Source organism: Chlamydotis macqueenii, chromosome 5 (assembly GCF_036417535.1).
Source record: "Chlamydotis macqueenii isolate bChlMac1 chromosome 5, bChlMac1.mat, whole genome shotgun sequence".
Classification (NCBI taxonomy): Eukaryota; Metazoa; Chordata; class Aves; order Otidiformes; family Otididae; genus Chlamydotis; species Chlamydotis macqueenii.
Window position 1 is genome coordinate 43627584 of NC_141560.1, and position 22034 is coordinate 43649617.

General features: G+C 41.2%; 1 protein-coding gene across 7 annotated transcripts in view; it reads right to left on the reverse strand.

Annotated features, from left to right (window-relative positions):
• The window catches only part of AMBRA1 (autophagy and beclin 1 regulator 1), a 140049-nt gene that overhangs the window by 86030 nt on the left and 31985 nt on the right, over nt 1-22034 (reverse strand). For all 7 annotated transcript variants that reach the window (XM_086748497.1, XM_086748498.1, XM_086748503.1 and 4 more), the window contains 2 exons: nt 19569-19655; nt 12186-12368 (listed from right to left, as the gene is read on the reverse strand). In XM_086748497.1, the coding sequence (XP_086604623.1) occupies nt 12186-12368; nt 19569-19655 (270 nt within the window). The remainder of the gene's footprint in view (nt 1-12185; nt 12369-19568; nt 19656-22034) is intronic.

Genomic DNA, 22034 nt, shown 5'->3' on the forward strand with positions numbered 1-22034 from the left:
TATTTAGAGATTGTTGTATCAGGAAGTGAAATTAAACACACAGCATGGGATTTCTAATGCAATCTGTTGGTCTAACTGTTCCCATTGTAGTCAATATTAAAACTCCCACTGACTACACTGCCAATAGAATTAGGTCAACAACAACCATTTTGAAAAGCCATTTAATTATCAGAGACAGCACCAGTAAGCCATGCAAGTTCATAAGAATCAAATTATATCAGACCAAGCCAATTGTTCTGTATTTTCAGCATTTTATCATGTTTCATGCAATCCAATTTAAATTGCTAAATCAATTTCTATTGCAGAGGTTAGACACTTATATACAATAGAAATGCTAAATAAATGGTTAAGTAGCATTTACTAATACCCTTAAGGGTTGATGTAACAGAAAAAAAAAACAAACTAACATTTTCTCAGTACTTCAAACATAAACTATCTCCACTTACTCGCTATCAACTTTTTAAGACTGCAAGAGGTTACTTTAGAGGAGACAGCACAAAGGGCAGGAGTAACACAAAGATCATATAAGGAGCTCAGAGGAGGCTACCAGAAAATGCAGATTTATTTGGCTTTAGGGTCTGATCCAAGTCTAACCCCAGGTCCTCTAAAGAGCACACCTGGAGAATGTCATATTAAACTGGCCAAAGAAGAAACAGATACTGCAATTCCCTTCACAGGATTCACTGCCGATTTAGATGAAAACAGGTGACACATAACTTAAGAAGGGTGTATTCACAAGAGCTGCATAGGACTACAAGACAAAGTGTGTACTATGTTTTACAAAGGGTATAGCAGCAGGAAAAAAGGTGGTGAAGGGAATATTACGGTTGCTGGTGATTCTAACTACATGTTGATCACTTTTCAGCACCATCCTGATGAGTAAGGAACACACAGATTTGGGAGCACGATGATAGAAACTTAAGTACTAGCTTTACAACAGAGAGGAGCAGCAAATACCAGAATATGTTAAACCTTAGTTCTTCCTCTGTCTGATGCTGCAAGATCCTGAGCATCTCCTACAAATGAAGTCAGGGAAAACTGGGAGCGTTTCTAGGAAATAAGCCTCTCAAAACAGAGAAGTAAACACAACATAAATAAAACTTTGACATTCTGAATATTTCAGTGATATACAAGTATCCTAGAAGACAAAAGGAAAAGCCCCGCTGCAAGCTGGTTTTAACTCTTATTCTGGTTTTGTTTAGTGAGGGGGGGCCTAAGGTGGTAGCTTCTGTAGGAAACTGCTAGAAGTCGCTCCCCTTTGTCCAGTGGACTTGGCTGGGCCTAGGGCGGACCCACTGCTGGCCAAGGCTGAGCTGATTGGTAGCAGAATGTTCCCTAATAACGCCTCTGCAATAACATATTTAAGAAGGGGAAAACAGGAAAAAAAAAAAAAAAAAAAAAAAAGAGAAGATGTGAAGGAGCTGAGCGGGGGCAGAGAGGGGGAGGCACGAGCCTTGTGGGCCTTGCAGGCCTCACCCTCTGGCCTCCCACCGGGCAGCCGACTGGGCCCGGCCTGGCTGCAAGAAGTGGAGAGGAGATGAGATGTAAATGAGATGTAAAAGATCCTGAGAGGCGTCTGCCAGCCTGTTGTGAAGAATTTTTCTTGTGAGAGGTACAGCTGCAGACACCAAGGTCAGTGAAGGATGGGGAATAATACTGCTCCTGGCCAAGATTCCCCTGCAGCCAGTGGTGAAGACCATGGTGAAGCAGGTTGTCCCCCTGCAGCCCATGGAGGTCCACAGAGGAGCAGAGATCCACCTGCAGCCCGTGGAGGACCCCATGTCGGGGCAGACAGATGCCTGAAGGAGGCTGTGGCCCGTGGAGGGCCCACTGGGGCAGCTGTTCTGGAGGGACTGCACCCCGTGGAAGAGATGACCCACGCCGGAGCAGTTTCACAAAGGACTGTGGCCCGTGGGAGGGACCCCACGCTGGAACAAGGGAGGAACGTGAGGAGTTCTTCCCCCAACCATGAAGCAGCAGCGTAAAACAACGTGTGATGGACTGACTGTAACCCCATTTCCTCTTCCCCCCTGTGCTGCTCGTGGTGGGGGGGAGGTGGTAGAGATAATGTTAAGCTCGGGAAGAGGGAGGGGTGGGGGAAGGTTATCTTGTTCTCTCTCTCATTATCCTGCTGGTTTTAGTAATAAATGAATAGTTTTCCCCAAGTCGAGTCTGTTTTGCCCGTAACGGTGACTTTAAGGATTTCTCCCCGTCCTTATCTCAAACCTTGAGCTGTTTTTCTTATATCATCTCCCCCCTATTCTCTTGGAGGGTGGGGGGAGTGAGAGAGAGACTGCGTAGTCTGGCCCCGGCTGAGGCTGAACTACAACAACTCTGTAGAGAGACATAGAATCATAGAATGGCTTGGGTTGGAAGGGACCTTAAAGATCACCTAGTTCTAAGCCACCTGCCTTGGGCAGGGACATCTTCCACTAGACCAGTTCGCTCAAAGCCCCATCCAGCCTGGCCATGAACACTTCCAGGTATGGGACATCTATCACATCCCTGGGTAACCTGTTCCAGTGCCTCACCACTCTCATAGTGAAGGATTTCTTCCTTATATCTAATCTCAATCTACCCTCTTCCAGTTTAAAGCCATTACTCCTTGTCCTATCACTACACGCCCTTGTCAAAAGTCTCTCTCCAACTTTCTTGCAGGGCCCCTTTAGGTACTGGAAGGCTGCTACAAGGTCTTCCCGGAGCCTTCTCTTTGCCAGGCTGAACAGCCCCAACTCTCTCAGCCTGTCCTCATAGCAGAGGCATTGCAGCCCTCTTATCTTCATGGCCCTCCTCTGGACTCACCCCAACAGGTCCACGTCCTTCTTATGTTGAGGGCTCCAGAGCTGGATGCAGTACTGGGGTCTCATGAGAGCAGACAATACAGTGAGAATCATCTCCCTCAGCCTGCTGGCCACACTACTTCTGATGCAGCCTGGGATGCGATTGGCTTTCTGGGCTGCAAGTGCACACTGGTGGCTATGTTGTGTTTCTTGTCCACCAGTAGCCCCAAGTCCTTCTCCTCAGAGGTGCTAGCAATTCATTCTCCGCCCAGCCTGTATTTGTGCTTGGGATTGCCCCAGCCCATGTGCAGGACCATGCACTTGGCCTTGTCGAACTTCATGAGGTTTGCATGGGCCCACCTCTCCAGTCTGTCAAGGTCCCTCTGGATGGCATCCCTTCCCTCTAGCATGTTGACTGCACCATACAGCTTGGTGTTGTTAGCAAACTTGCTGAGGGGGCACTCCACTCCACTGTCCAAGTCGCCGACAAAGACATTAAACAGGGCCAGTCCCAACATGGAACCCTGAGGAACACCACACTTCACCAGTCTCCATTTGGACACTGAGCCGTTGACCACAACTATCTAAGTGCAGCCATCCAGCCAGTTCCTTAACCACTAAGTGGTCCATCCATCAGATCCAAGTCTTTCCAGTTCAGAGATAAAGATGTCACGTGGGACAGAGTCAAATGCTTTGCACAGTAGCACAGTATGCTACTATGCTATGCTTTGCATAGTAGCTGGAATAACATCTCCTCGATCAGTAGGACTAGTGTCTTAACCAAAAAATACAGGTTCCATCCAGTATATGCTACTTTACTCACAGCCCTTAAGTCTTGAAGAAGTTGTAAACTCAACCTAAGAAGGGATCATCCTACTTATGGCTCTTAGGACAAAAGGTATCTCACCTAAAACTAGGATTATGTTTAAGATACAAGATTCATGATAACTGACTCATCTCTGAGCAACGACTTTTTTCCAGAAGCAAACACAAATAAGCAATTCAAAAGCACTGGTTCTGTCAAAAATGGTACAAGTATTGACATCTACAGACATTAACATGACAAAAACATTGATTTAAAGTAATACTTTCATTTTTACTAGATTAAGTGTATAAATTTATCTACACATTTTTGAAGGCTACGACCGCTAATGAAGGAGAAGTACTTAGGGTAGAACAGAAGGAGACAATGAGAAGCAAGAAAATTTAAGCAAAAAGAAGCATCTGGTACACAAAAAGCCTTTCCTGGCACTAAACGTATTAGGATCATGGAGTAAAATCCCAAGTGTAACACTGGAAACCAAACAAAATTGAAGAATAAAATTATTACAGAAACTGCAAAGAGTAACGCTGCCTAGCTGGAGAGACAGGAACTAGAAGATTATATTTTTAACATAGCTACTCAACACAGTAAATGATAAAGAAGTTAAGTAAGTCACCCAAGACATGGTGTCCTTCCATCTTCCCATGTTCTTTTGAAGGATAAGATGCCAGTCTTTCACTAGCAGCTTTTTCAAAGGAACACCAGGGAAAACTGATACGTATTTATTAGCTAAAGTTTCCTATAAAACAGCAGACTGCTCAGTTACTAATGGCTCTCCTGACCGGAGAGAAACAACCTCCCAGCCTTGATAATCTCTCAGAGGGCTGTTCAGGGGAAATGTATTTACGAGATTAAAAATGCCACTTCAGATGATCAAGTGTTTCAGAAGCATCACATAAGAGAGGGTTTATCACCTGGTCAAGAGAAACAGCAGTACGTGCCCATTAAATGCCAAGGATTAATTGCTTCAGAAAAATACTGATTTGGAGCCAGAATGAAGCTCACTGTTATCTAGGTGCAGTATCCAGTTGTCTCTATTTCAATCACCTCACTGTGTGGTGGGCTCACAAATTGATATGTTTTAAAATAAGACTGATACACTCCAGAGGTATAGTGAATCATTTGAAAAAGAGACATCAGAAGTCAGAAGGTAGAGAATCCCTACTCCCCAGCCTAGACCTGGTACATGCGTACTAAGGAAATCACTGTATTCAGCTTTTTGTAAAAAAACAACAACAACAAAAAAAAAAAAAAAAAAAAAAAAAACCAAAAAAAAAAACCAGGGTATCCAGCACTACAACTACCCTTCCTTTGAGACTCCTTAGTTAGCCATTTTCAAACATTCATCAAAACATGAGCATGACCAGGGAAAACATCACTATGGCTAATCCTGATCACTTAGAAACTTCACAACTGGTGCTCACTGAACACAGTTCATAGCACAAACGTAAAATTGGCTGCCCCATCAGGCTTCAATACTGAAACAAAGTGTCAAAAGCAAGCACCAACCTTTTTTTTTTTTTTAAATATGTTGCACTGTTATGCTACTGCGCTTTCAAGGCAAACAGGAATGAAAAAATAACTGCACAAACAACACTGATCTGTTAGACTTGAGGAACGCTTACCACTGCATGCTCTGCGTGGCCAGCCACAAACTATTAACAGCTTGCTTCCTAATCACCCTCCTTAACACCAGACATCACCTAGCAGGTGACCTAGCTTGACTTCAGAGTTTCACAGACACAAAACAAAAGCAAAAGGAAAACAAGGAATGCAGTTCACAAGTAGCAGAAAAACTCAGATGTGCCATCTTGACATCAAAACTGTTTCTACAGGCCCAGGCAACCGACAGTATGGAATATGATGTGAGCTTTTCTGGCAACTGTCATCTTTCAAAAGGCACTCATTCTTTCACCGCCCTGCTATGAAGACACTTGCGTTGCTGGAATGCGACTTAGTGGTAAAACAGCATTATGCTGAAGAGGTTAGCAATATCCTGCAGCACTGCTGCAAGGAAATAGTCACTGCCTGTCACTGCATCCAGGCAGTATTATTAGACATTAAGACCAAGATAAGGGGAATATAAAAGACTGTCACAAAAGATAAAGATAAAAAGAATAGGGAAAATGAAGCTGCAGGCTACTATGAGTAGATCACAAGCCAAGCTAAGACTCTCACTAATCCCTGAAAAATGAAGTTCAAAGAGTAGATTCAATATCATTCCCATTCATCCAGGACTTGTTAGCATTCTTAGCCTGCAACTGTGGTTAAGATGATGAATATAATTAACATAAATTGCTATGTATCTGGAAGCAACATCCCAGTGCTAACTGCTCCAGAAACCTGTAACAGAGATGGGAAAAAAAAAAACAAAACCAAAAAAAACCAACAAAACAACAGAAAGCGACCATCAAGTCCCACAAAATTCAGGTTTGCCTTGAAAGTCAGTTTTGAGAAGGTCCATCTTCATCAAAAACAATGACGCAGCGCCATATGAGCCAAGAAACAGAGGCAGAGGAAACAGCATCAAAACCACGGATAATGGTTTTAAAATACAGGGAGATAGATTTAGATTTAGGAAGAAATTTTTTACAATGAGGATGGTGGAACACTGGAACAGGTTGCCCAGAGAGGTGGTGGATGCCCCATCCCTGGAAACATTCAAGGCCAGGTTGGATGAGGCTCTGAGCAACCTGATCTAGTCAGGCATGTCCCTGCTCCTTGCAGCGGGGTTGGACTACATGACCTTTGAAGGCCCCTTCCAACCCAAACCATTCTATGATTCTATAAAGGGGTTCTGGGAAAAAAACAAGGTATAACATTTGTATGTACAACAAATAGCAATCCTGCTTTTAATATCTTTATCTGAACTCAAATACCAAATTGCTAACAGTTTGTAGCTTATGTAGCTTCTCAGGTAAGAGAGATAGATAACAAACTATCCAATCTAAGACTACTGGAAAGAAACTGCTGCTTTTTGTGCAGCATACTGATGTATCATGGATCCTAAAAACCCATTTCTATCAGCATTTAAGTGACATGAAGAACCCATACAGATTCTCACATCTTCTACCATGTCTTTTGTTTATCTCAAACATAAACATCAGGACAGTGAGGAGAAAACAAAAAAAACCTAGCCTAATTGCTTTCAGAAACCTTGTGGTTCAGATATGCTACCTTTCTACCACTACACCAAAAGGCTACCATTGATCAAGTCATCTCTCTTACCCACCTTCACTATGTCCTATCAGAACTCAGCACCTGGCATCTCATCCATTCTAAGGAGTCAACTTAAACTATAGTCATCTTACAAGTCAACCTCTTTCCTTACCTCTGGGATTCCCTATGCTTCTCTCTCCATGATGACAGAACTCGTCTCACTGTTCGGGAGCCATAGATCAAAAGCCCTGTACTTATTTAAAGCCTCACAAAAAACTTTAGCCATTCCAATCTCTCCTTTCTCCTGCCAAGAAAACCTGGCTCCTATTGAAGCGGGTTTTTTTTTTTTTCCAGAAGTTGAAGGTTGTCACAGGAAGGAAAAAACACTGTGAAACACACAAATGCAGAGTGAACAGCTGGGAAGGAGGGCAGTAAAGACCAAGACTGGCTGTACAAAGACTCTGAGTTCTACCCATGTGCTCTTCGTAGTTGGTGTGCTAAGGGAAAACAGCAGGTGCATTGTGAATTGATTGCATTCTGCAGATTAGTGCTCCCATTGCTCAGTGTCTCTAGCAAACAATTCAAAGAGTCAGACTGAAAAGGTAGAGACTGGATTTAAGCACCAGTAAGGAATTCCTTCACAAGGGTAAGGAAGAAGTTATTTCAGTAACTGGTAATCTCCAACCTTTCTCTCCCCTCACTCACACTTTCCAAAATCTCCTTCTGTCTCAGCCATTAAGCAAACCACCTGCTTATTGTCACCATGGCACACAACTCCCTCCCCAAAAGCCACTTCCACCATTCCACTTGAGAAGTAATAGGGAGAACAGAATCCAAAAGCAAACCTACTACCCAAGTGCACACTACTGCGTAAGCACACTGCCACAGCCACTGTCTCCCCTTCTTTCTCTCCTTGTATCATGTTAGTTCAGACACAATCGCTTCCAGCCAGTTCCTAATTAATATCTTCAGGTACCAATGCACAAGTCAAGGTTCTTAAAGAAGCTAACAAGAAAAGATGCTGTAAAGACATTCCGAAAGAAGGGTGATTGTCCTTGTATCTTGCATCAACGGCTAATCAGTCATGCATTTGTCTCCTTAATACACAAAGTTAAACCAAAATGCCAGCTTGAAGTGGAGCACTGACTATGACACAGACTCCCAAACTAGACACTTCACCTATGGAAGAGGCCAAAAAGACTCTACCGTACTATTCTCTGAATTAAATGAACATCATATTCAAGAAACCAGAAGTCAGACTTACAGTTTTAATGCAGTGGCAGTCAGCTGGCAGGCTGCAATCTCAGAAGCTTTTAAGGCAAAAGGCTATTGGAGGAACCTAGATTTGGCAGTTGTTGCCATGACAGTGTCAATAAAGCAACCAAAAATGGCAGAAGACAGGCTCGGTGGACACTCACGTATCTTACGCACTTATGAAGAGACCTCTGCAAGATGCCCATCTGAGAAACCACAAGTCTTGGTCCAGAACATGCCCTAAACGGAAGGATTTTAAGTTGACAAAGCCAAATAATGTCACCTTGAATCTTGTAAGCTTTCCATAAGTGCTTCATCACCTCTGCAAAGCAAGTGCCTGCCTCCACAAAAACCACAATGCCTGTTATGGTCTCAGTAAAACAGTGTCTACAGTGCTCACATTTTCTGTCTGGGTGCTCTTTTCAAAAGAAATTAAAAAGATAAAGCAGATAAAGATTTCAGGCCTGTGAGATAAAGCCCTTCTTGCTGCAGAGACACAATGAAGACCTTTGTGACAATGGCACAACTGAATGGATCCACCCCAGCACAGATCCTCCTGAGAGGAAAGAAAAAGGAGAGGTTAGAAAGGGGAAAAACTGGGGACGTGAAAAGAGCGTGAACTCCAAGCTCCTTCATATCTATATTCCTCCAGGCAGCCCAGTCTCAAAAGCAGACAGAGGAGTCAGCCACAGTCACACCTTTAGCCTTGGCTTGAAAGCTTTTATAGAACTGTAGTGAAGGATTTGAGCAAGGCTTTCAGACAGCAAGCTGGTGCACTGTCCTATATATCTGCTCCTCAGTCTGAGAGATAAAATGTATTTTGTCTGCAGTAAGCATGGGAACAAAAGGGACATAGATGGCCAGAATCCATTCAGAAACACCATCGTGTTCTGATTATGGTGACAGATTTAGAATTACACATGAAAAAAAAATGAGCTTGCACTATCCAAGGAATCCTAGAAGCATCACCTACAGTCCCCAGCATCAGAGCTATTCTAGACTAAAGAATGTCTTCAGAAGAGACCCAAACCTGCTGAAGAAGTCAAAAGGATAGTTTAGCTCTAAAAATCTAAATTTATTATGTGATCCAAACATAAGACATTTTAAAAAGACCTTGAAATTAGGAAGTTCAACATGTATTGCTTGTCTATAAATATCTATTTTGACCAGTTATTCTGGAAGACAAAAGTGACATCATTCTCCATTCAGAGATTCTTATCTCCGAATACAAGATGCCTTTTCATTTTCGGTTAGGATTCTGCTAAAGCTAACCTTAAAACCCACTCATATCAATTTATCTGTTAATAACCTAATATTACAATCTGTATATATATTAGAAACTCTAGTAAATGCTTTCATGCTGACATGTCTAAGTTTACAGTTGTCAGTTGTACTGAATAAGCAGTAAGATGATAATAGTGACAGGTTAAACACAGGCAGCACATGTAGAGAGATAACATCTTATTAGACCAAATAACAGGCACAATTTGTGTTTCCCTCCTCCTCCCCTGTCCATAAAAGCTGGTGTAATAGAAGGATATTATTAATACCTACAAAAAATACTCTACTTCACATTCTTAAACCAACACTACTGCTATTGCTACCGCAAATTAAATGTATTTATGAATGGATTCAAATGAGATTCTGGAGAAACTATATAGAGAAAACAAAACCATTAGACTGGCAGAGAAGAGGAGAGGATTTAGCTTAAATTTAGAGGCCATATGCACACAGATAGTGCAGAGACTAAGTTTTTCATGCACCTTACTAGATGCATAGCCACTTACTACGTAAGTAAAGCTGAAAATACACAATGAATCTTATAGGAGAAAAAAAAAGCCTCAGAATTCCACAAAAGATGAGAGCTGAGGAAGTCTTGTCTCCTAGGCACCCTGCAGAAGCACAGGGCTCTCTCCTCGACCAGAGCTCTATGTATAATAAAACTGACTGGTGTTTAGATTAAAAAAAAAAAAAAAAAAAAAAAAAAAAAAAAAAAAAAATCACTGGATTCCAGGAGAAAAGCATGAGCTGCAGACAGCTAGACACAATAGCAACTCCCTGATCCAGAGAAGCAGGGAAGCCAGAGGATCTAGATCAGAGCTATAAAGAAATACACTAAGAAATACATGACTCTGGTCAGGTGAGCAAGGAAAGAAGGAGGGATAGAGGAGCCAGAAGGAGAAGCAAGAACTCCATATAAGAGATTTCATTGCCAAGTGTCAGCAGAAGAAATCAAATGAGTCACAAGACAAGTTCCAGCTCTAAGGACCCCCACACTGCAGCTCCCTCTAATCAGTCAGGAGAAATAATGAAGCAGAGAAAGAAAAAGACAGCATGTCTTGAATGCACAGACTAGAATTCAATATGAAATATTCAACAACCAAATTCAGCCACTGCACAGTAAGGAATAAACACTTCTTTTTGCTCAGTATGAAATGAAAGACAACCTTAGCATGGCTGATTGAATTGTTTCCCTAACTGGGTGCTCTTACTGCGTGAACATTATCTGCAGGGGAACACACTTCTCTGTAGGCTTTTGCCTGGCTCTGTAAATGAAGAACTTACCATCTTTTCTTTTAGCAGCAGAACAAGCCACTCCAGACAAATTAAATGGAATAATGGAAATATTAAGGTCTATGCTTGCAATGCACCCGCCTCATAAAATGGGCCCAGCAGCCACCATATTTCTGCTCTTCCAGATCTTGAAACTACTTGGAAAAAGCTACCAGGCAGCTACTCTTCTGCATTATCTCCCTTCATTTACATCTTACACACATGAGACCACAGTGACAGGGGCAGATATTCACTCTCCCTGTACTTCTAAATATTTAATTGCTGGGTGCATGAAATGACAGCTTCACAAAACAACATTCTAAGGCAGGGGAGGAAGTCTACTACCACTTAAAAAGTCAGAAAGGTATTAATATCTTGCTTTTCTGGGAATAGCTAGTGTAACCAGTGTCCTTCATAAAGAGACTTCACCCAGACACAAAGGATACGGAGCTTTAACATGACATCTCAAGTATGTGCCACTGCAGCAAGTGAACAAGACAGTTATGGTAGTATTAAAGTTGACAGCATCCTCTGCTGGCAGAAGCAACATAAAAGCCCGCATTTTTGAGGAATTCACAGCTCCCATCAAACACACCTCCCTACTACACTACCACCATAGACTATGACCATGCTCTGAATCATCTTCTGTTTTAGTCACAGGATAGGCAAAGGGGGGAAATTCAGTGAAATATTTAAAGTATCCAGGGAAAAATCCCGTATTTAAAAGGAAATTACTGAAAACAGACTAGAAAGGTCACATTCCCTTTTCTGCTAAATAGATTTTAATCTAAATTCCTGAGCTTTTAGTCTCCAAGCCATCTAAACAATCCATTACTATACTCCCAGTTATTGGAAAGGGTTTGCAATAAATTTTTTGCTGGGACTACTCTGGGTATCACTAGAAGTCCAAAAGCAGATGCTAGAGAGCAGTTCATCAGGAGAACCACTCAGAAGGAAATACAGTGGCTTACAGGAGTGCTTTTCTAAGGTCTGAATGCAGAGTCTTTCCTCACTTTGACACAAGTGGCCATGTGCTGTCCTTACAGGAAACACAAATTCACAATCATCAGATCTTAAAAAAAAAAAAAAAAAAAAAAAGAAAGAAAGAAAACAAGCAAACAAACAAACCCCAAACCAACCAAAAAAAAGAAAAAAATAACCCAGAAACTTCAGATAATTTGACAAAGTTGTACAGATAGAGCAAGTAAAAGTAACAGAACATATCTGGCTGTCTCCCACAGCCTTTGACCAAAGAACTAAGTCCTGCAAAGTCTCTTAGTAATTCCTGTTCTGTCTCAAGATTTGAAGGCACTAATAAACTCTTGGCTCCCCACCTATTCCATGGGAGAAAAAGATTCTCATTTTCTTTATTTAACCAGCCTTTTAAGTGTCGTTGTCATAGCCTGACGTGTTGAAGGTAGCATAAAGTATCCTTAATTTTCATAACAGAAATTCCATGACCCACTTGTAGTAATCACTGCTACAATTATTGACTGAATGACTTGACTTAACCTCTTCCTACAGGAAGTCTGAGATGTTAAACAATAGGAAGCCACAAACCAGTCTTGTGCTGACAACAGAATGAAGCAAGAGGGCAAGGCAGCATGCACACTTACTCAAAATCTTCAAATTCCAGATCATTTCCCTCTACAGACGGGCTTGAGTTCTCTGAAGTGGAAGAAGAGGAGGAGGAAGAGCGGAGACGGTTTTGTTGGTATCGCATAGAGCGTTGCCGAATACTGTCCCTCCGGGAAAGATACTGGATCATCCTCTGAGCATAATATGCAGCAGGAGACAACCTGAGCAAGAGAGATACACAGACACTTGTTACACAAGTACAGAATGACAGCCAGTCCTACTCTTCCTTTTGATCTCTAAGTGTCAGGTCAGTAACAGTGTATCAGGAAATGGGCTGTTTGTATTTTATCTGTGAGACAAAGTAAATAAAGCTACACTACACTCCCACGTGATTCCCTTGTTGGGCAAACAGAAGCAATACACAGCACCTACAGACAAAAAGCTCATCCACAGCACAGAGACGTTTGCTTCTCAGGATTCTTTGGAGCTCATTGTTTCATGTATTACCAGTTCACACAACTGATCCCAGCAACCACCTCTGATTAAGAGCCAAGCCCACTCCCAATGTGAACTCTGCTTGCAATGCCAAACATCAGCATTGTTCAAATACAATACTGAAGGAAGGTGCTGTTGTTTTGAGGGTACTTACGGAGTACTATAAAGTATCAAGCAGCAGGGAAAAAAAAAAAAAAAAGTTTAACAGTTTTGTTTAACTACTTTGTAATCCAAATGGTATGGATTTCATATAATGATAATGTCATCAGATCTACTAGATGTATGTTAAGAGGAGTGTCAAAAGGCTTGCATCCCACCTGAAAGGAAAATCTTCCTCTGCAGTTAACTCTTAATTGTCTTTCACGCATAACTTGGCCTTTGCATCAGCTATCACACACCAATATTACCCTCTTCCTTGATGCTAGACAGGTAAAAACATACGCTCTTCTCCTACCCCGCATATATCCACAGCTCCTAGCACACGCTTTCTGTGGCACAGTTACTCAGTGCTAAAGTCCAGACACCTCAGATGCTTGAATAACCATTTCTTTAGCCTTATTGGGATTAGACTTGAACACTAATCTGCGGGGAGGAGGGGAAGATGACAACCACTCTTGCCCAAGTAATGAGACATTAAGATGTCTATTCCTTTAACTTCTAGCTCCTCCTCCCATTCCATGCATGTGTTTGATTTTGCTCTTTTTTATTCAGTTCAAGTTACCAGACTGGTACTTTCCAGCGTCATGAAAATATAACTTCATTTCCTACAAAGGCACCACAGGCAAGAGACCAATAATGGAGAGAGCAACCCTAATTTTTATCTACAAATGAAAGTGTGAACAGCTTTAAACAAAGAAAAATAAAACAAAAAACCTCAAATGAACAGTGAATTACAGGGAACAGTCTAGAGATGAAAATATACTCATTTGTAATCACAAAGAGAGGTGGTCTGTCTGCCTTATAGGAATGCTACCCATCTTCAGAACAGGTTCAAGCTAAATCCATTTTACAGTGGACCTTGCCATCAGCCATGAAGACTCTTTCGGATACGTTTAACTTTACAGTGACCAATACTACACAGTTTCACTGTGTTACACTACAACAGCAACAAAAATGCAACTCCATAATCATCTCTGATATGACCGTTAGAAGACTTTTTTCCCCCCCTCCCTTCCAGAGTTGTGCTGATTCTATGGGAATGTACTGGGAATAAGTATATTTTTATATACTTATATTTTATATAATTTGCTTATATACAGATAAGTTTCACACCCACAACAGCATGAGCAGCAAACAATCAGACCAGGTCTGATAAAGTGCTCTGCCACTATCCCTTAAGTCATATTTCAATGGAAAACTACATTTAATAGTATTTCTAGAGATTGCTCCCTAGAGTAGCACAAAAGAGAAAAAGTATTAATTCTTCAAAGGATAGATTGTATTAATGCTGTTTTGGCTGCAGACATTCATCAAGGACATTCAATCTCCCATTCCACCCTACATTCAGGGCAAGAGAAGGAATTAGAAGTTATGTAGACACAAAGAGACAGCACCTTCCCCAAGGTAAACTACCTGTACCCTGCTAGGCTGCCATCTTGGTAAAGAGGCTCAGGGTTCTAAAAACTTAGTCAATAAGCAGCAAAAGGGTGAGGGGAACCACACACTCAGTTTGTTCTGGATTCCTCCTGGATCTTTTATGCACTGTTTGATGAGTTAAAGTTGTTCATGCTTACATAATGTAGAAGGCTTTGCTGTTCAAACACAGCATTTCTCTCTACTCCCCTGAAGACTTAATAGGCCAAGTATAAAAAAATCAAGGCATTACAGCAGCGCGCTTATAAATGAGGAGCTGTTCTCTTCTTTGGCCTTTTCCATAAGCCAAAGCCTCTGTGTATGCCTAAAAATAAGTCTGCAGCATAATATGTGCACATAGAGACAGAAAGGAACACGGAAACAAGGCAACACTGGAAAACATGAACAGTGATCTCAGCAGTCCAGCAGTGTAACCATTGAAACTTTTTTCTTTGCTAATATCACACCAAGGGAGAGTTTTACTGAAAGACGTGAAGAATGAGTTTTGCAGACACCTGGTCGCCTTAAATTATGCAGCACATCACAAGAAAAAAAAAAACCACAATGCTGCTTGTTAGAAGAACAAGAAAGAGTAGGCAATAAACTGGCCATAAGGGATGATGAGATGCCAGATTCAGCTTCCTGACAGCACATGGTATGTACACTGGACAGACTGTGAAAAATATTTCCAAAGAGAAGATAAGAAGCTGATACACAGAGAGAAAAGTGCAAGGGATAAAATACAAAAGGTCAGGGGAGAAACACATCCAAAGTGATAAGATAAAGAATTAGTCTTTGCAGATGAGTGCATGTAGGGAAAAAATATATAATTGTATTTGTCAGGCTAGCATTAAGAGATTTCGCTGTCCTGAAGGGAGAAGGCAGCTGCAAAGCAGCATAAGAAACACCAGTTAACATTAAACATATCGATTCAGTTCATTCAGCTATTGAACACAACTGTAAATCAGCCCCTGACAAAAGTCAGTCCATCAGCTGGCTAAATACACGCCAGTCACAGCAGGCTGCCTACTTAGTGTGTTTCTCACCTGTTCTTCAGCGGCAAAGCACAGACAGAGGTTATCCAGCAATCTGTAAACCACGTTTGCATCCACAGGACAGCAGGCTGTATTTGACAACATCACAGGAGCTAAACAAACCTAGTCTCTGAGGTGACTGGACCCCATTTTCTGGAGCAGATGGTTCAGAGGAACAGAGGCTACGCTGCCACATGTGACCATCACAGAACAAGGAGACACTGAGTGGGAGAAAAGCTGCAGTGCAGAAACCAGAACTGAACAGTCTCATCCAACAACCATGTTATCAAGAGGCAATGCCTTGTCTAGGCACCTAGTGCTGCTGGCTGGCCAATGAGAAGTGGAGCTGAGGGAAGGAAATGTTTTGCTAGCATTAGTAAAGTCCAAATATCTTGCTCTAAATGGCATCAAGAGTACTAAAGAGCAAGCTACTACATAGCACAGTGTCCTCAGCTACGGACAGATATCCAAACCAGCTGGCTGTATTTATGTACAATATGAAATTTTTTTTACACAAATGCTGCTTCTCTTCACCCTCCCCTATTTTAGTATCTTCTAAGGAAGTAATTTAATAAATAAATAAATCACAAGAACATCAACTGAAGAATGTCTAGACTCAGTTTTCCACGACAGTCACAACAATTGATACATCTGCATCCAAGAGCACGATACAGCTGTGCAGACCCCAAAGTTTCCTAACATTTCAGAAGTACTTATGCCACTCATCAACCCTCCCTTAATGCTGATGGCCTAGATGTTCACTGACACTATTACAGCTCACACCTCTAAATGTGTCTCAGATAGCAGATATGTTTTAAAGGGGTTAGCTGATTGGTGTCATTAATCTCCTTGGTGGTATCTATGGTGGCATACACACCACCAGTCCTCGAGCTGAAGTCAATGCTGGTAGCAGACATCAACTTTTGGTTGCTTCCATTCCACCTAAGCCTTCAACTCACAGGCAACACTTGGCCTGAAGGTCTCTTTCCCAGTAACTTTCTAGGAGCTTAGATTTTTTTTTTTCTACAGATGTACCTACCAAACACCCTTGTGATGCTTTATATATGCAGTCTGGGAGCATCTTTGAGTATTTATATTTTTAAAAATAATAAAAATACAGGTGTTCTTTTATGGCAGCTTTATTTGATTCCTCTGCAGATTGTTTTCTGAGATGGGTACATATGGAAACTGTGGAGAATGACAGAACAGCCAAGGTGATCTTAGAGAAGTTCAGCAAGGCCACTGAGAAAGACTGCTGCAGTCTACATCAAAATATTCACCCTAAATCCAAGGGAACTTCAAAAAATGTTCTCCCTGCCTCACTTCAGAGCTAGGTTATTCAAATATAGCACCATTACAGACAGTAGACACAGAAACAAACTAACACACACACACACACACACCAGCACTCTCAAACATAAATCCAGATCATGCAGTTTAAAAACAAACAAACAGACTCAACTGGAGACAACTTGGTCTTAAGGATATATTTTTTACCATATAGTTAAACATACAGACAGAGACATACATGCATCTATGTTTATTTCACCTGTTTCACTTTTCCACTTTGTTACGTATGAACATCTGAAAATCAAAACTTCCCTTTACAAACTTACAATGCTACAAAAAAACCTCAAAATACAGTAACATTCCTTTTAATCACATCCCCAATTTCTAATAAGTTAAAGCAAGAGTTAAAAAGATCCGACTAGCCTAGCACACCAGTGAAGTTTATGGAGCATGACTCTAATCTTACTCCACTCAAACTTCCAGTTCATGCTGATTATGCATCTGTGAATCTCATCCTCTGAAAAGGACAGTGACACTTATTGGAAGAAATTAACTCTCTTCGAAGAAATTTCAACACTGGAATTTTCTTCCAAAGCTCCTTATAAACTCAAGCTACTAGAGCTTCTACCACAACCTAAAAAAACACTTGAACAAGGAATGACCAACCGATGTCATCTACCTGGACTTGTGCAGAGCATTTGACATTGTCCCGCACAACATCCTCTAAACTGGACAGATACAGATTTGACGAACAGATCAGTCAATGGATAAGGAATTGGCTGGATGGCCACAGTCAAAGAGTTGTGGTCAACAGCTCAATGTTGGGATTAGGAATAGCCCTGTTTAACATCTTTGTTGGTGACGTGGACAGTGGGTTCGAGTGCATCCTCAGCAAATTTGCCAATGATATCAAGCTGTGTGGTGCCGTTGACACGCTGGAGGGAAGGGATGCCATCCAGAGGGACCTTGACAGACTGGAGAGGTGGGCCCGTGCAAACCTTGTGAAGTTCAACAAGGCTAAGTGTTGCCCAGAGAGCTGGTGGATGCCTCACCCCTGGAAACATTCAAGGCCAGGTTGGATGGGGCTCTGAGCTACCTGATCTAGTTGGAGATGTCCCTGCTCCTTGCAGGGGGGTTGGACTAGATGGCCTTTTAAAGGTCCCTTCCAACCCAAACTATTCTATGGTTCTATAAACTGTGAAATGAAGAGCATCCTATCAATTAAAAAATGGCTTCGAGTAGAAAAATACTTTTGACAATGCTCCTTAGGCTAGAAAATGTCTCAGGCATTGATGCTTTTTAATACATTTTTTTTTTTTTGAGCTTCATCATAGCAGAGATCTGACAGAAGGAAAAAAAAGAATTTGGTAACCTAGGCAGGCCCTCCTCCTTGTCTTTTTTAGAAGGCAGCTCCCAGAGATCCAGAATCAGTTCTTACAATCTCTGATCAATAAATCTGCCTGCTTCGGATTACACATTCCAGAACTAAGAAATGGTGCACTTCCAGTCATTTAGCAGCTCTTCGCATTCATAAATTGACCTCAATGTAGTAATACCTTTTAATTAACATTTACAAAATATCATTTTCATCTTTCCAGGTAAATCAATCTCTTTACTTGTCATTTAATCAATTGCCATTTGGAAAGCTTTTACATTTATCAGCATCATTCTGACACGCAGTTGTGAAGACCTTCTGCAGTTACCTAGGTTGGTTTCCAAATGACCTTACGTATAGGCAGCACACTCCACCTTACTTTCACCTCACTAGAAACAGTTTTACTTACATCATTCCTGTGCCTTTGAATTATCTTTACAAAGCAACTTTCTTCACAATAAATGGGAATAAAGCCTAATATAAAATTTCACCTCTACAAGGCTTTATCTACAGAGATAGTTAGCAAGAAGTTATTTACCAGTATAATTATACTATGTGGCCAGTTTTCAACACAGCCTTTTATTTCACAACCTTACTGTACTTAGAGCATCATCTGTATAAAAATACAGATTTTGTTGTTAATGATGTAAAAAAGAACGAGATTAAAAAAAAACAAAACAAAACAACAAATCTCCTTCAGCTACTTAGATATTGAATTTTCATACACTGGTATTCCAGTACTCTCCTTTATGATCAATCCTAGTAGCCTCCAATTCATGCAGCTACACCAGAGGTTCCTTAAGAGGTTAAATCAGATATATTCTACACTTAGTGAATTTTCCTCATTCATAGCTTTGTTAAACTCATCTAAAGAAAGATTTTTTGTCACTATTTATTCTTTGAAAGCTTCTAAAGCTGCTTGCTGTTCACGATTTTATCATTTCTTCTGACAGAGTTTGTGGGTCACATTATTCCATCTGTTGCTTTCTTAATACGCTAAGTAGAAACTGCGAAGATCATTCCTTTCCATTTTTGATAAATCTGCCATGTTTGCTTTTTCTAGTCCTCTGAAATACTCCCACCTCTTCTGGAAATTAAGCAGCACTACAGGTGTTTCTATGTCTAATGTCAATGATTCATGACTCTTCAGAAATAGTTGTCACTATTTTGTTCTTAGTTAAGTATACATATCATCCTGGTTATGCTCTCTCTCATACAGACACATTTATGGAGACATTCCATTCTTCCAAGCACATTGTCTGCTCACACCAGCTCCTAACTGCCTTTACTGCATTCACCCTTACTTCTGAATAGATTATCTGTTTTTTTTTTCTTCACTTCTCTTCAAAAGACATTTCAAATTTATTGATATAATTTCATTTACTGTTGGAGCTACTTGCCACCTAGTGTTCTCCATCCCAAATGGAGACATGAATCCTCATGTGCTTACTTCAACAGCAATTTCCTCTTTTCCTCATTCGCTCCTAGTCTTAACAGCATCTTCTCATTTGATTTGCACCCTGCCCCCATGGCAAGTCATTGAGGAGAAGATGGGCCAAATATTAGAACCATTCCCAAAGGCTTCAGTGAGTTATACCAAAGTTATGCTTTTGTCTACGAAACTTAAATGCCTTTAGATTGCATTCAGCTCTTACCTGGCTGGATCTGGGTAGATCGGATGTTCCCGAGACCCTGCTCCATCATAGCGAGATAATGAAATGAGGGAAGATTCCAGCAACCTCCTAGAACATAAAAACAAATGATGAAGTCAAAGGTCATTCAGGAACATCCCCCTTATTTATGCTCTACTTTCTGAAACCTCTTAAGACTATTTCTATCATCAGTACAGAGAATTCTGCAACACACTGAACCACTCACTGATGCCGTAAGTGTTTTCATCATATAGCTACTCAAAGTGTAATATTCTCACTACATAGGAGAAAGAACACCTTGAGTCAGAAAGAAGAGTCGTCCCAAACCAGCTTTCGAGTTTCAAGAAAAAGATGCTACTTCACCTTTGGAGATAAGCCATCCTAGTTTTTCAGGCCTGTAAATGCTAACGCTGCATTGGTCATCTGTCAAATTCTTACCTGCTCAAGGTGGCTACACAGGGAATGGGCCAAGGAACACAAGACAAAGAACACACCTCAGCATGTGGACTCTAAGGGCACTGCTGGTGTTTATTCATGGTAAGACATTCAATCTTAGTCTCAAGGCTCAGAAAGAGAGGTTTTTAGCTATAAAGAAAAACATCAATTTCCTCTGTATCTTAATCAGCCACAGGGAGAGATACCAAATATACTCTCAAGAAGTAAATGAATGCAAATACAGCCAGACAGCTTGAATATGTGAGAAGCGAGTCTGAGTCATGAAGGCAGCAGAATCAAAAGTATATAGCAGGAACATGTCCTCCATCCTGGCTTCTACATGCATCTCTATCTAGCCTCTTGTCATGAAGCAGAGCTTGGCATTATTTCAAGACCAATTGATTCAAGCCTGTTGCAGCCATTAGGTTAACATAAGAGAGGCGATTTAGGGCAGGTGTGGAAAGTGGAAAAATCATCTGCCAAAGTTTATAAGGCTGCTGAGTTTCCTTTCAAGTCTTTTTGCTTCAGAACTCTTGTTAAATTTTGTTTTCCAGTCTTTGTAACTTAATGAAAATCGCTGTGGTCCAGAAGTCAGAGAGGTCCAACATCACATTTGTTCTATTCACCCCCACACACAAGAAAGATTTAAACCTATACGTCTAAGCCTCACATTCCTAATTCACTACTGGCATTTGCAATGCAAGACAGCAAGCACCAACACAGGAAACAGGAAGAAGAACCAGATATAATCCATGCCCAACTTCCCACTTCTAGCCAGATAAAGACAGTAGATATGCAAATGAGAAATGTTTTTCCAGCAGCAGGCCCCCATCAGTATCTCAAGACAATTTCTCACTCCTTTCCAGCAATTAAAAAAAAAATTTAAAATTGCTTAAATTTGACATTATATATCTAGAACACTGAAAACAGTAAGAGGCCGCTCCAGTAACTTGGAAAGGCACGTGTCAGCTCAAGAGACTCAGTACTTGGTGCAAAGCACTAGGACTCTACAGAAAGCAAGAAACCCTGTCCTCTCTGGCACAAAGTTGCTTGGCAACCATTTGTCTTATTCAAGAACAGTTATTAAATCTCTTAAACTTTGAGATTAATTAATTCCCTAGGTTACCGAGTCAAAAGCTCTAACCTTCAACATTGCTAGATATTAAGAATCCCTTGTCTCCCTATAAAGCTATCATACTTCAATCCTGCCTTACCAAACCTTCTCTCCTGCTCCAAATACGTAAGTCAATATATGCAAATACAGCTAAACCAGAACAAATGGTGCAACAGCTTTATGAGGTATTCCTGAAGTCCTAAACCTATGAGGTACACTTATCACCTGCATCATATATAAACTGCTTTTATTCCTTCTGCAGGGGAAAGGTAGACAGATTAAAATTAGCAGAAGGGATATTAATAGAGTCATAGAATTGTTAGAGTTAGAAGCGACCTTTAAAGGTCATCTAGTCCAACCCCACTGCAGTGAGCAGGGACATCTCCAAACAGATCAGGTTGCTCAGAGCCTCATCCAACCTGGCCTTGAACATTTCCAGGGGTGAGGCATCTACCACCTCTCTGGGTAACCTCTTCCAGTGTTCCTCCACCCTCACTGTAAAAAAAAAAATTTCCTGATGTCTAATCTGAATCTATCTCCCTCTATTTTAAAACCACTACCCCTTGTCCTATCACAACAGGCCCTGCTAAAGAGTTTCTCCCCACCTTTCCTATAAGCCCCCTTTAGGTATTGGAAGGCCCCTATTTGGTCAGCTGGTCCCTTTCTAAACTACTGGCTCAGAGTTCAGAGACTGGGTTACTGCCACTGCAACGCCAACATGCTTTTCAGAAGTCTGCTCTTCCAAGCTGCTTATGCAGAGCACTCCAAAACCAGCAGTTTGCAAGCAGCCTGGATGTGCCAAGGCTGCCACTCTACTGGACCACTCTGACTAATTACTGGACTTAATCAGGGAGAAAGAGCTCCCACAGCAAGCAGAGGCTGGCAGGGCCACAACCCTAGAAACAGCAGCTGCCTTCTTA